The 11,836-nt window shown below is 42.3% G+C and overlaps 1 protein-coding gene across 1 annotated transcript; it reads right to left on the reverse strand.

Annotated features, from left to right (window-relative positions):
* Positions 1 to 470: 470 nt before the first annotated feature.
* On the reverse strand, positions 471 to 2,678 carry LOC308076050 (gap junction Cx32.2 protein-like). Its single transcript, XM_080416154.1, has 3 exons — positions 2,620 to 2,678; positions 1,705 to 2,068; positions 471 to 1,128 (listed from the first exon to the last, which is right to left on the reverse strand). Exons 2-3 carry the CDS (start codon positions 2,057 to 2,059, stop codon positions 602 to 604), a joined length of 882 nt encoding a protein of 293 aa, XP_080272280.1. The 5' UTR covers positions 2,060 to 2,068; positions 2,620 to 2,678; the 3' UTR covers positions 471 to 601.
* Between the last annotated feature and the right edge of the window lie 9,158 nt (positions 2,679 to 11,836).

Consider the following 11,836-nt stretch of genomic DNA (forward strand, 5'->3'; position numbering starts at 1 on the left):
CTGTAGTATTTAGCCTGTGGTGCTCCAGGAACTCCAACTGACACTGATACACTCAAAATATGAACATAATGTTCATACTGTGCTTTAGTACATACCATTTGTCTTGATAAAAAAAGGGACAAACAATATTGAGAACATACGGGAGACAATATATCTTGAGTTGCATGTCAAAATATCTTTGTGAAAAAACATGTCAGGCTAACCAGTAACATTTGCAAGATTACAAAATGGAGGTAAAACGATAAATTACAGAATCATTGATGGAAAGCATAAGCACATACAGTAAGTGGACAACTTCCCAGGTACATATACTGTATAACGAACCAAACGAAAGAAAAAGGGTACATGGTAATATTTTGAGAATTTAGAGACATATTTGTTGTTCTTTTTTCACCACCTCTACCTTTATTTAGATCAGGGGTGTCAAACTGGCACCCATGTGGGCCTAATGCAGCCCTTGAATCGCCGCGCTTCGAGCTCGTAGATCATTTTCGAAAAACACAAACATTTAGAATATTATAGAATATGGAGGTTTCTGCCCGACAGAAAAGATGAGTATTTTTTTTTTCTAAGGACTTAAGTCGGCAGGTGTAAGGGGGGCTTAAAAGTCAGTACAGGTGTTGTTGTGGGAGATGTCGACTAGATCCCGAGGCAGTGGCGACCGAGTGAACGCTCCGCCTCCCCTATGGTGCTCGCTCACACTGGCCGTCCGCATGGAACTGGACGGATCGGCCGAGTGCGTCATCGGCAAAGCGATGCCACGCTGTCGAGCTGGGGGGCTCTTCTCTGCCGCTCTCTTCCTGCCGCAAAGGAGGTAAAAGATCTCCGCCACGCTGAGGAGCACCGAAACGCCGGCGACCACCAGCATGAAGACGATGAAGATGCTCTTCTCCGTCGGACGCGACACGTAGCACTCGCTGCCACTGGTGACGCTGCAGGGGTCCTGTCGACAGTGAAACAGCGAGTCCACAAAGACGGAGCGGAAGACGTAGTACTGACCCACGGCAAACGCAGCCTCCAGCAGGATCTTGAAGAGCAGCTGCACCAGGTAGCAGCGGAGGAGGACGCCTTTGAGCTTCACCTTCCCCCTGTCATCCGTGTACTTGGGTTTCTTCAGGTTTCTTCCGTCTGTCAGAGGTGGAAAGTAATTTACTGAAGTACTGTAATTAAGTAACATTGTTAGGTACATTTACTTGATTGTTTTCCTTAAACTTCTACTCCACTACATTTCAGAGGCAAATATTGTACCTTACTCTACAACAATGATTTGAAAATGTTAGTTACCAGTTACTATATTTAGATTATTAATATGTAACCACATATTATACTTAATCTATTCAAAAATAGGACCATTCATAACGATTTCGTACTGTCTGTAAGTTTGCCACTTCTACTTTCTCTCAGTACATTTTTAAATAAATAAAATAAATGAATGGTGCATTTATATAGCGCCTTACATTCACAGCGGAGGAAACCATGCAAGGCACCAACCTGCTCATCGGGAGCAATTAGGGGTTCAGTGTCTTGCTAAAGGACACTTCGACAGCGACTCTGGGGGAGCTCGGGATCGAACTGGGAACCTTCCCAGTTCGATCCCGAACTGGGAAGTTCGGGATCGAATGGCGCCCATAAAAAATGGGACTTATTTCCACATTGTGGCATTGCTACTTCTAGATATGTAAAACAATCAAAGTACTTGCTTACCACCGCTGCCGTCTGTTTGGCATTGCTGCCGTTCCCGCAGCCTCTTCTCCTTGTGGACCACGTGTACGGCGTACCCCATGTAGACGAGGGTCGGCGTGGTCACGAAGACGATCTGAAGGACCCAGTAGCGCACGTAGGACATGGGGAACTTCCAGTCGTAGCAGGCGTGCTGGCATCCCGGCTCCAGCGTGTTACAGTAGAACTCTGTGTGTTCGTCCTCCCAGACGTCGTCGGCCGCCGCGCCCAACACCAGTATCCTGAACAGGAAGAGGACGCTCATCCACACCTTGCCCACCACGGTGGAGTGAGACTGCACTTTGTCCAGCAGCGCTGAGAGATACGACCAGTCACTCATGGTTGTTCTCTGTTGAGAAAGAGACAGAAAGCCAATGGTGGAAGTAGTACTCAGATTTAGTTTTTTTCTTAAGTAAAAATAGTGCACAGTGGTGGAAGGTAACATTCACTTAAGTACTGTATTTGAGTACAATTTTGAGGCATTTGTACTTTACTTGAGTATTTCCAATTTCCAGTACTTTTTCTTCTACTCCACCTCAGAGGCAAATACTGTACTTTTACTCCACTACATTGATTTGAAAACTTTAGTTACTAGTTACTTTGTAGATTTTGATTATCATTACAAAACATACATTACCCACTTCAGCCCAATATATTTCGACCATTTGAAAATAGCCGATCTACAAGCTCACAATGCGTCACGATTCCACCACTGGCAGTGCAATACCACAATGGAGAAATACTCTCTTACAAGTAAAAGTCCTGTATTCAAAATGTTACTTGAGGTAGGAGTACAAAGGTATTGACATCAACATTTACTTAAAGTACCAAAATACTCGCAAGCTTGTGGAGCTGCTATTTTCTAACTCATCAAGTTGTAGATATAGAAACTTCACTCACCAGTCATTTGGGCTCAGAACGCCACTGGCATGAGCTCACCACCGAAAAGGAAACGTCTTCGAGAACTTCAAATCGACTGACATCCTTGTAAGAGTGGAGTTTGACTCATCCTCTGTACTGTACTTCAGGAGTCACGGGTCCCGGTTTCTCGCAGATCTCAATTCCTCATGAAGGGGAAAAAGTGCAACGCTCATCACTTCTTCTCACCAAGGAGAGTGGTTACCGCGCTTCCTCTTTCACGGTGCTAGAAACACAACAAATATCTCTGACTTTGACTAAGACATGCTTACAACATCATTCACGGGGGCCAGTTCAGTGTATAGGGATAGTTTAACACTGAAATGTAACTCTGAAAGTATCAAAATGGTCCTGTAAATCTGGAATGTTAATGTAACGCTCTCCTTTTTAAAGGAGTAATAAGTAGTAAGAGTGACTTATTACACTTACAGAGAAAGTTGCCCAACACTGGTTAAATGCCTATTCTGTAACAACCTTTGTGTTGTGTCTGGTGAAGGAAAAATAGACTAAAATGTAAAATGTCATGGTATCCCTATTAGGCTTGCTGGGCTGGAACTGAGAGCTCAGACTCATGGAGAATGACAAGCAGCCGTCTGGCTAGCCCTCTCCCCAGGATTATACAGTAACAACAAACTGAAATGACTTCAAAGGAAAAAGCATCTTCTTATTGTGCACTTTCTGACACTTCTGCTAAAGGATACGATATTGTATCTGCAATTGTATCTGATATTGTATCTTTTTACATTTTAAAATGTCTTTACATTTTTGTTTTGAATTTCCATGCCTGCTAAGCAGCAAACTATACTACAGTATATGCTAACATGATTTTGTTTATGATCAGAGCTTTTGTACTCCAGACTGTATGATCGGAAGCATTTGAAAATTGTGCGAGGCAACAGTCTGGCCACGCGAGACTAGATATCTTGTAACATACATCTGACCCACCATAATCAAAAGGATAACGCAAAAAAGCTGTGTCCTTAGTATGAGGCGTGTATGAGGTCATGTGGTGTGGTGCTGGTGAATGCATGAATGTATAGAGTTCATGTTGTGCTAATGTGTCTCTGGGCAGTCTCTGTGTGGATGCAAAAATCCAACAACCTGCTAAAATCACTCACTCATTCAATCAGCCAAGCACACCTGCAGCCCTTCACACAAGCACAAAATTACGACCTCAAGGTCATAACACCTGTCATGGTCACCAAATGTTTACAGGGTCAGTTTAATGTCTGGCTGGGTCGTTAAAGACAAAAAGGTTGTGTGTTCTGTGCGTGTGTGTGTGTGTGTGTGTGTGTGTGTGTGTGTGTGTGTGTGTGTGTGTGTGTGTGTGTGTGTGTGTGTGTGTGTGTGTGTGCGCGTGCGTGCGTGCCCGCGCGTGCGTGTGTGCCCGCGCACACACACGCGCGTGCCCGCGCGTGCGTTCATGTAATTGATTAGCCGAACAGCTTAAAGTTTCTACCTCCTTTTGTGCCTCTAAATAAAGCACTTTATTCTAAAAATAATGTTGTGTCGACAGACTATTATATAGGCTACTGAACGCAATCATCACAGTAAAATAATTCTCACCTCCACTGTACAAGCAATGTGTGTGTATGTTTTTTGTTACTGTCTCCGCCAGGCCGAAAGGCATGGCGAGAGAGTATGTATGTACGCACATTCCCACTAGGCCGAGGAAGAAATGCCACCCTTTACACATTGGCCTGTTATAGCGCCACCAGCAGGTCTAATTTAGCAAAACTCATTTTTGGAACAAAATGCCTCAAATCATGAATGCAGTGTCTGATTGCCGTGAAAGACCTAACAATAAATGGCACCCTTTTCACATTGGCCTATTATAGCGCCACCAGGACGCCAGAATAACGTACCTGACATGGCGGAGACCTGTGCTCCGAGGAGCACTTTTTCTAGTTTTTTGTTGTTTTATTTTTGTTCATCCTTGGTCATGATAAGAGCAGAACTATTGTGTCACAATCCTGTGAGTGTCAGTTTGCAGGTATTATGAGCTGTTTGAGTAGCGGGCTGCAGGATGGTCAATTATCCACTTCAACCCTCTAGACTAAATAAACTGGACCTGGGTTGTCCCTGTACTCGGACCGCTTTTTGAACGAGCGATAGCACGTTCATACACTCACATATCAGGCAAATGGCCAAAAGGGGGAGTTAACCTCTGAAGCTATTTAAAGAGAGGCGGGGCGTCTGTGAAAAAGGGGCGGGTTGGGTAAGTCTGGTTGGTCTGTTGGAAAAAGGGGGCGGGTTTGCTAAAAAAGGGTCTGAAAACACGTCATCATTAAATGTCCGTCCACCGATTGGTTGTGATATTGCCCTAACAACCAACAACAACCAATCAAACACATGTCTGTCCCTTCGGCCTATGGAATCTCCACACAGGGTTCCACAACATGCCGCCTCCCTTGAGGCGCGCTTGTGTGTGTGTGTGTGTGTGTGTGTGTGTGTGTGTGTGTGTGTGTGCGCGCGCGCAGCGTGCGGTATTGTGTTTGCTATTTTCGTATTTTGGTTTGTCTGACAATGGATATACTACTGATCTTAAAATAGTCTGTCACGACCGTCATTGATGAACTTCAACCTGGTGCGTGCGGTATTGTGTTTGCCAGAGATATTTTCGAGTTTGACTCATCCTCTGTACTGTACTTCAGGAGTCACGGGTCCCGGTTTCTCGCAGACCTCAATTCCTCATGAAGGGGAAAAAGTGCAACGCTCATCACTTCTTCTCACCAGGGAGAGTGGTTACCCCGCTTTCTCTTTCACGGTGCTAGAAACACAACAAATATTTTGTTCTATCTCTGACTTTGACTAAGACATGCTTACAACATCATTCACGAGGGCCAGTTCAGTGTGTGGGGGATAGTTTCTCTGAAAGTATCAAAATGGTCCTGTGAATCTGGAATGTTAATTTAACGGTCTCCTTTTTAAAGGAGTAATAAGTAGTAAGAGTGACTTATTACACTTACAGAGAAAGTTGCCCAACACTGGTTAAATGCCTATTCTGTAACAACCTGTGTTGTGTCTGGTGAAGGAAAAATAGACTAAAATGTAAAATGTCATGGTATCCCTATTAGGCTTGCTGGGCTGGAACTGAGAGCTCAGACTCATGGAGAATGACAAGCAGCCGTCTGGCTAGCCCTCTCCCCAGGATTATACAGTAACAACAAACTGAAATGACTTCAAAGGATAAATCTTCTTATTGTGCACTTTCTGACACTTCTGCTAAAGGATACGATATTGTATCTGCAATTGTATCTGATATTGTATCTTTTTACATTTTAAAATGTCTTTACATTTTTGTTTTGAATTTCCATGCCTGCTAAGCAGCAAACTATACTACAGTATATGCTAACATGATTTTGTTTATGATCAGAGCTTTTGTACTCCAGACTGTATGATCGGAAGCATTTGAAAACTGTGCGAGGCAACAGTCTGGCCACGCGAGACTAGATATCTTGTAACATACATCTGACCCACCATAATCAAAAGGATAACGCAAAAAAGCTGTGTCCTTAGTATGAGGCGTGTATGAGGTCATGTGGTGTGGTGCTGGTGAATGCATGAATGTATAGAGTTCATGATGTGCTCTGGGCAGTCTCTGTGTGGATGCAAAAATCCAACAACCTGCAAAAATCACTCACTCATTCAATCAGCCAAGCACACCTGCAGCCCTTCACACAAGGACAAAATTACGACCTCAAGGTCATAACACCTGTCATGGTCACCAAATGTTTACAGGGTCAGTTTAATGTCTGGCTGGGTCGTTAAAGACAAAAAGGTTGTGTGTTATGTGCGTGTGTGTGTGTGTGTGTGTGTGTGTGTGTGTGTGTGTGTGTGTGTGTGTGTGTGTGTGTGTGTGTGTGTGTGTGTGTGTGTGTGCGCGTGCGTTCGTGTAATTGATTAGCCGAACAGCTTAAAGTTTATTCTTTATTCTAAAAAGAATGTTGTGTCGACAGACTATTATATAGGCTACTGAACGCAATCATCACAGTAAAATAATTCTAACCTCCACTGTACAAGCAATGTGTGTGTATGTTTTTTGTTACTGAGAGTATGTATGTACGCACATTCCCACTAGGCCGAGGAAGAAATGCCACCCTTTACACATTGGCCTGTTATAGCGCCACCAGCAGGTCTAATTTAGCAAAACACATTTTTGGAACAAAATGCCTCAAATCATGAGTGCAGTGTCTGATTGCCGTGAAAGACCTAACAATAAATGGCACCCTTTTCACATTGGCCTATTATAGCGCCACCAGGACGCCAGAATAAGGTACCTGACATGGCGGAGACCTGTGCTCCGAGGAGCACTTTTTCTAGTTTTTTGTTGTTTTATTTTTGTTCATCCTTGGTCATGATAAGAGCAGAACTATTGTGTCACAATCCTGTGGTTGTCAGTTCGCTGGTATTATTATGAGCTGTTTGAGTAGCGGGCTGCAGGATGGTCAGTTATCCACTTCAACCCTCTAGACTAAATAAACTGGACTTGGGTTGTCCCTGTACTCGGACCGCTTTTTTCTGTCTACACAGAATCTCTTTGCCAAAAATAGCCAAGCTCACAACACGTCACAACACGTCACAACACGTCACAACCTGGCGTGTTGTGAGCTTGTAGATCAGATATTTCTGGCAAAGAAATTTGGAGTAGAGATAAATTGTGAGTGTGTGTTTATTGTATAGATGCTTTTATTTAGTTTTTCCATTATTGTTGTTTATCATAATCATCCATTATTAATTAAAGTACAGAGCCGACTCCAGTCAACTAATTATTAGTTAACTAAGTATGGAGGGTTTAAGTGGTTAACCCTTACTGTATTTCACCGGACAAGTTTAGTAAAGTGCATAATGATCAGAGGTAATAAGGAAGGCACTGCTGTTTTTTTTATTAAGGTGCAAGGTACAATGAACTGTCTGAGACAACTTTTAGATGTAGGTCACATCGTCTTCAGGTCATCATGACCTGACCTCGAAATACATCAAAACATTGTCCCAGTTTAGTGTACAGTATATGCACCGTAACCCTTCTATTGTGTTAGACTCTCTCATTTGACCTGTTTTCCAGTTATGTTTCATTTTCTCTTTCTTATATCCTCAGAAACAGCTATTTTAAAATAACAAAAATAAATGGTCAGAATTTTTGTAAATTCTAAAGCTCTCCCTTTCTCAAAAAACAAAAAAAAAGTTACATAATGTGGTGTTACGGGTCAAATATGACCCGGCAGATAACATTGCCTGCATCGTTAAGGAATTGTGGGTTGCCATGTGGATCAAAATGGGTAAAATTTTCTCCCCACCACACACCAGTGTTGAGATAAAGTTATTTTGTCAGGTAAGCTGGTGTGGTTATGCTAAACCTGAAATACAATGCAAGCTAATGAAACCACTACTGACTGATTAGAGATGTAAATAGAGTTGCTTATCTTAGTTTATAAATTCAAAGAAAGATTGATTGACACGATGAATGAATGTAAAGTTTCACTGTCATCAAACACACACAGACACACAGACACACAGACACACACACACACACACACACACACACACACACACACACACACACACACACACACACACACACACACACACACACACACACACACACACACACACACACACACACACACACACACACACAGAGAGAGAGAGAGAGAGCACTATAAAATCTGTGAACATTTAATTGACATGTCTTTCAGGAAGAGGGCCCCTGAGCCAACACACCCACCCATCGTTAGCCTAGAAGCTTATCTAAATGGAGCAGCCAGAGCCCAGGGGGTTGGCTCAGTATGAGAAAGTCATTCATTTGTCTTTCTTCTGGGACAATCCCTATAAATAGACCTATACCTGAGCAACTTGATGCTATCGCAACAAAATGAAGACATTTACAGACCTTATTATCAGGAATTCTGCTGCTGTTGAGCAGGTAAGACAAACAAAATATTTGTTGCTGTCGGGCAGAAAGCTCTTATCTCCCTATTCTAACTTTGTGTGATGTTTCGTAAATGAAAGTTCAGGGGCGGGCAGCTTTGATGATGGAGAGGGCCACTGTATTTACAAACTCATTCCAGGGGCCACATTGCATAGTGTTGCATACTGTCGGGCAGGAACCTCTTATCTCCATTATTTTTTACTTTTTTCAAAAATAGCAGATCTACAAATTCAATACACGTCGCCTCGCATATGTTTTGAGCTTGTAGCTCTGTTATTTGTGTTACTTTTGAATTGGAATCCTGAATATTTTTTTGCAATTTTTTAATTAGAATCCTGAAAAGCAAAATTTTTATTTAATTTAAAATGCATAGTAATATATGTATGTTCACTTAATGAATGTAAATAAAAATACATTGGCAGACAATATAATTCTAATACTAGTCATTAAACTACTAATATACTGCAGACTGAAGTAATTAAAGTGGGTAATGTTTGCGCATGTGTAATTGGAACAGCTGAAATCAATAATATATCAGTATTCCAATATTAACCTGTGGGCCGCATTAAGTGAAGGTGGGGGCCGCATGTGGCCCCTGGGCCGCCATTTGCCCATGTATGCCCTACTTGATCATACTACAGCGTCACACAAAAGCATCAAAAGTAGCAGATCCACAAGCTAAAAACGCGTTTTGAGCTTGTAGAGCTGCTACTTTTGCCAAATCGTCTTTTCCGATTAAACAGAGTTCTGTACTGCACAAAAGTTTTAATTGTATGTCCTGCCTGCATAATAAGATGTAAAGAAACAGGAGAATTTCAACAATTTAAGCATTAATAGCCAACACAATCCTAAATATATTTGATATAGATAGCCGGTCTAGTGGGGTGAGTCTGGATGAGTGGTAGAAGTTTGTGGACTCAAATCTCGCTTAGGAGGATATAAAACTTACAGATTGCAGCTTTAAGTCTTGTGGTATGAGACGTAAATATGGTTCTCGTGACTTTGCTGTATCTCTGCCAGGCCAAAAAAGACGTACACATGCACACACACACGCGCGCTAGTGCACGCACGCACACCTGTGTTTGTGTGGCCTTGGCTAATACTACACAGACAATTCCAAAGTCCAGCCTGGGGGCCAATCGTGGAACGAGGGAAGATTTTATATGGGCCGCCTGTTAAGGGTGATGTAATTATGGACGTGACCTCCGTGCTTACTCATGTCTTCGCTTCCCAATCATTCTCGGTCTGATTGTTAAACTTGTGATTCAAAGAACTAGGCCAGTCGTTCTCTTTTTCATGTCAAGGACCCCTAAAATGATATACATGTATTTGGCCCCCCCATCTGAAAATGTTTTGTGCCAGGGACCCCCAGAAGAGGAGATTTGTGTTAAAAAATGCAATATTATTCAACATTTTTCAAATATGGAAAATTCATACCCTGAAAAAGGCTTATTGGTGTCTTTCTAAATAAAAAACGTTATTGCATCGTGCCTGCGAGCTGTGCGACCTCCTCTCTTTTAAACAGTTATATCTCCCGTGGTCAGCACCTCCTCACTACTGTTGTTTGCCCAGTCTGGTATAAAACATAATTGACACAAGGCATTAACAACCAGCATCCTTAGCCTTCCGAAATGCCAAAACTATGTCATCACATGCTCACACTCACACTCACCTGCCTCCACTGTGCACCCCTGTCTAGTTTGAAGTGATTTGATTGGCTGTAGTTCTTGACACTTGTTTTGACTCACTGAAGACCTCTTCATTATTATTTTTTTCTCACACTGCTGGTGGAACATAATTGTTTAATCCCCATCAGATGTGTTACTGCGGTGTCGTGTGGCCCGCACATAGTGCCTGCATGTGTCCCACTGTTATTGTTGACCTTGAAGAAGCATCACGAAACCTCATCTAAATCAGTAGTTCTCAAACGTTTTCGTACCAAGGACCCCCACATTGATATGCATTTGGCCACAGACCCCCAATCTGCTTTGTGCCAGGGACCCCCAGAAGAGAAGATTTGTGTTAAAAAAAAAAAAAGTTAAAATAATTTCAAACACTTTAGATTTTTCAATAGCAGATGTACAAGAACCCAGCGTGGCACAAAGTGACGCGCTGTGAACATTTTGCTGGTGACCATTTTGCTGGTGACCACCTGGAACCCCTGGGGGTCCCCGGACCCCACTTTGAGAACAACTGATCTAAATAATAGAGAATTGCACAAGGAGTCAGAATATCTCCCAAAGTAGGAGTGTAGATCAGCACAAAGTCAGTAAAACCCACAGATAATAATAATAAAAAAGAAATGGACCCATGGGGGCAGCTTGTAGAAAAACCAAGATATTAATTGGATCCAGCCAGGACAACACAAATTTGCAACAAATGCACATCAGAAGAAAAAAGAACTCAAAACTCAAACAACGGCAACTAGTAGAGAGGCAAGAGTCAACATCTCACCATGAGAGCCTTTCCTATTGCAGAGCTGTTTCCCTTACATACTCTGCAGACTCCACCCTTCCATTACCAATAACCAACCACAGTACAATAACAATCCACCCAAGATGCCCCATGTTCTAATCAATCAGCTAACAGGATTAACAGGCACCCTCAGTCAGATATTCAGGCACCAATCACCCAACTAGTACACAGCTAGGCTTCAACAGGCCGCTCCCCCATAACAGCATCTTCCTATGCAGATAAACAGAAAGATATTTACCCATTAAAACCCAAGGCCGATCCTACAGATGTCTTCTAAATCCGAACAGTTTTCAACATAAATTGATGTTGCTATATTTCAGTGGTTCTCAAACTTTTTCATGTCAAGGACCCACCAAATTATATATGTTTGGCCGCCGACACCCAATATCAAAATATTTTGTTCCAGAGACCCCCAGAAGCAAAGATTTGAGTTAAAAATGTTCGCTTAAAAACAATTTATGTACATATTTGCACAAATGTTTACAAAAAAAATGTAAATAGCAGATCTACAAGCTCATAGCACGGCACGAAGTGAAGTGCAATGAGTTTGTATATCTACTATTTGTGAATGGACAAAATCTAAAAATCTAAAATGACACAGATGCTCCCAGTTTTAATGGGTTCAAGAGGTTCCAGTCACAACAGGATGTAACAAGTGACAAGCATAACATACTATACATTTCAATGTGAATCTGTACTCCTGAACTCAAACATATATTACTCTACAAGAGGCTGCTCTGTAACCCTTTTTCCCCCATTCCCTCAGGACCCCCATGTTGAAGATAAGGATGACGA

Source organism: Gymnoscopelus braueri, assembly GCF_963280865.1.
Source record: "Gymnoscopelus braueri genome assembly, chromosome: 20".
Lineage (NCBI taxonomy): Eukaryota > Metazoa > Chordata > Actinopteri > Myctophiformes > Myctophidae > Gymnoscopelus > Gymnoscopelus braueri.

What these genes read in the sequence shown, in the direction of transcription:
- LOC308076050 (XM_080416154.1), bottom strand. Translation starts at nt 2,059, where the DNA reads ATGAGTGACTGGTCGTATCTCTCAGCGCTGCTGGACAAAGTGCAGTCT. An exon ending in CCAAACAGACGGCAGCGGTG is followed by an intron (nt 1,129 to 1,704) that starts GTAAGCAAGTAC and finishes CACCTCTGACAG; the next exon opens with ACGGAAGAAACCTGAAGAAA.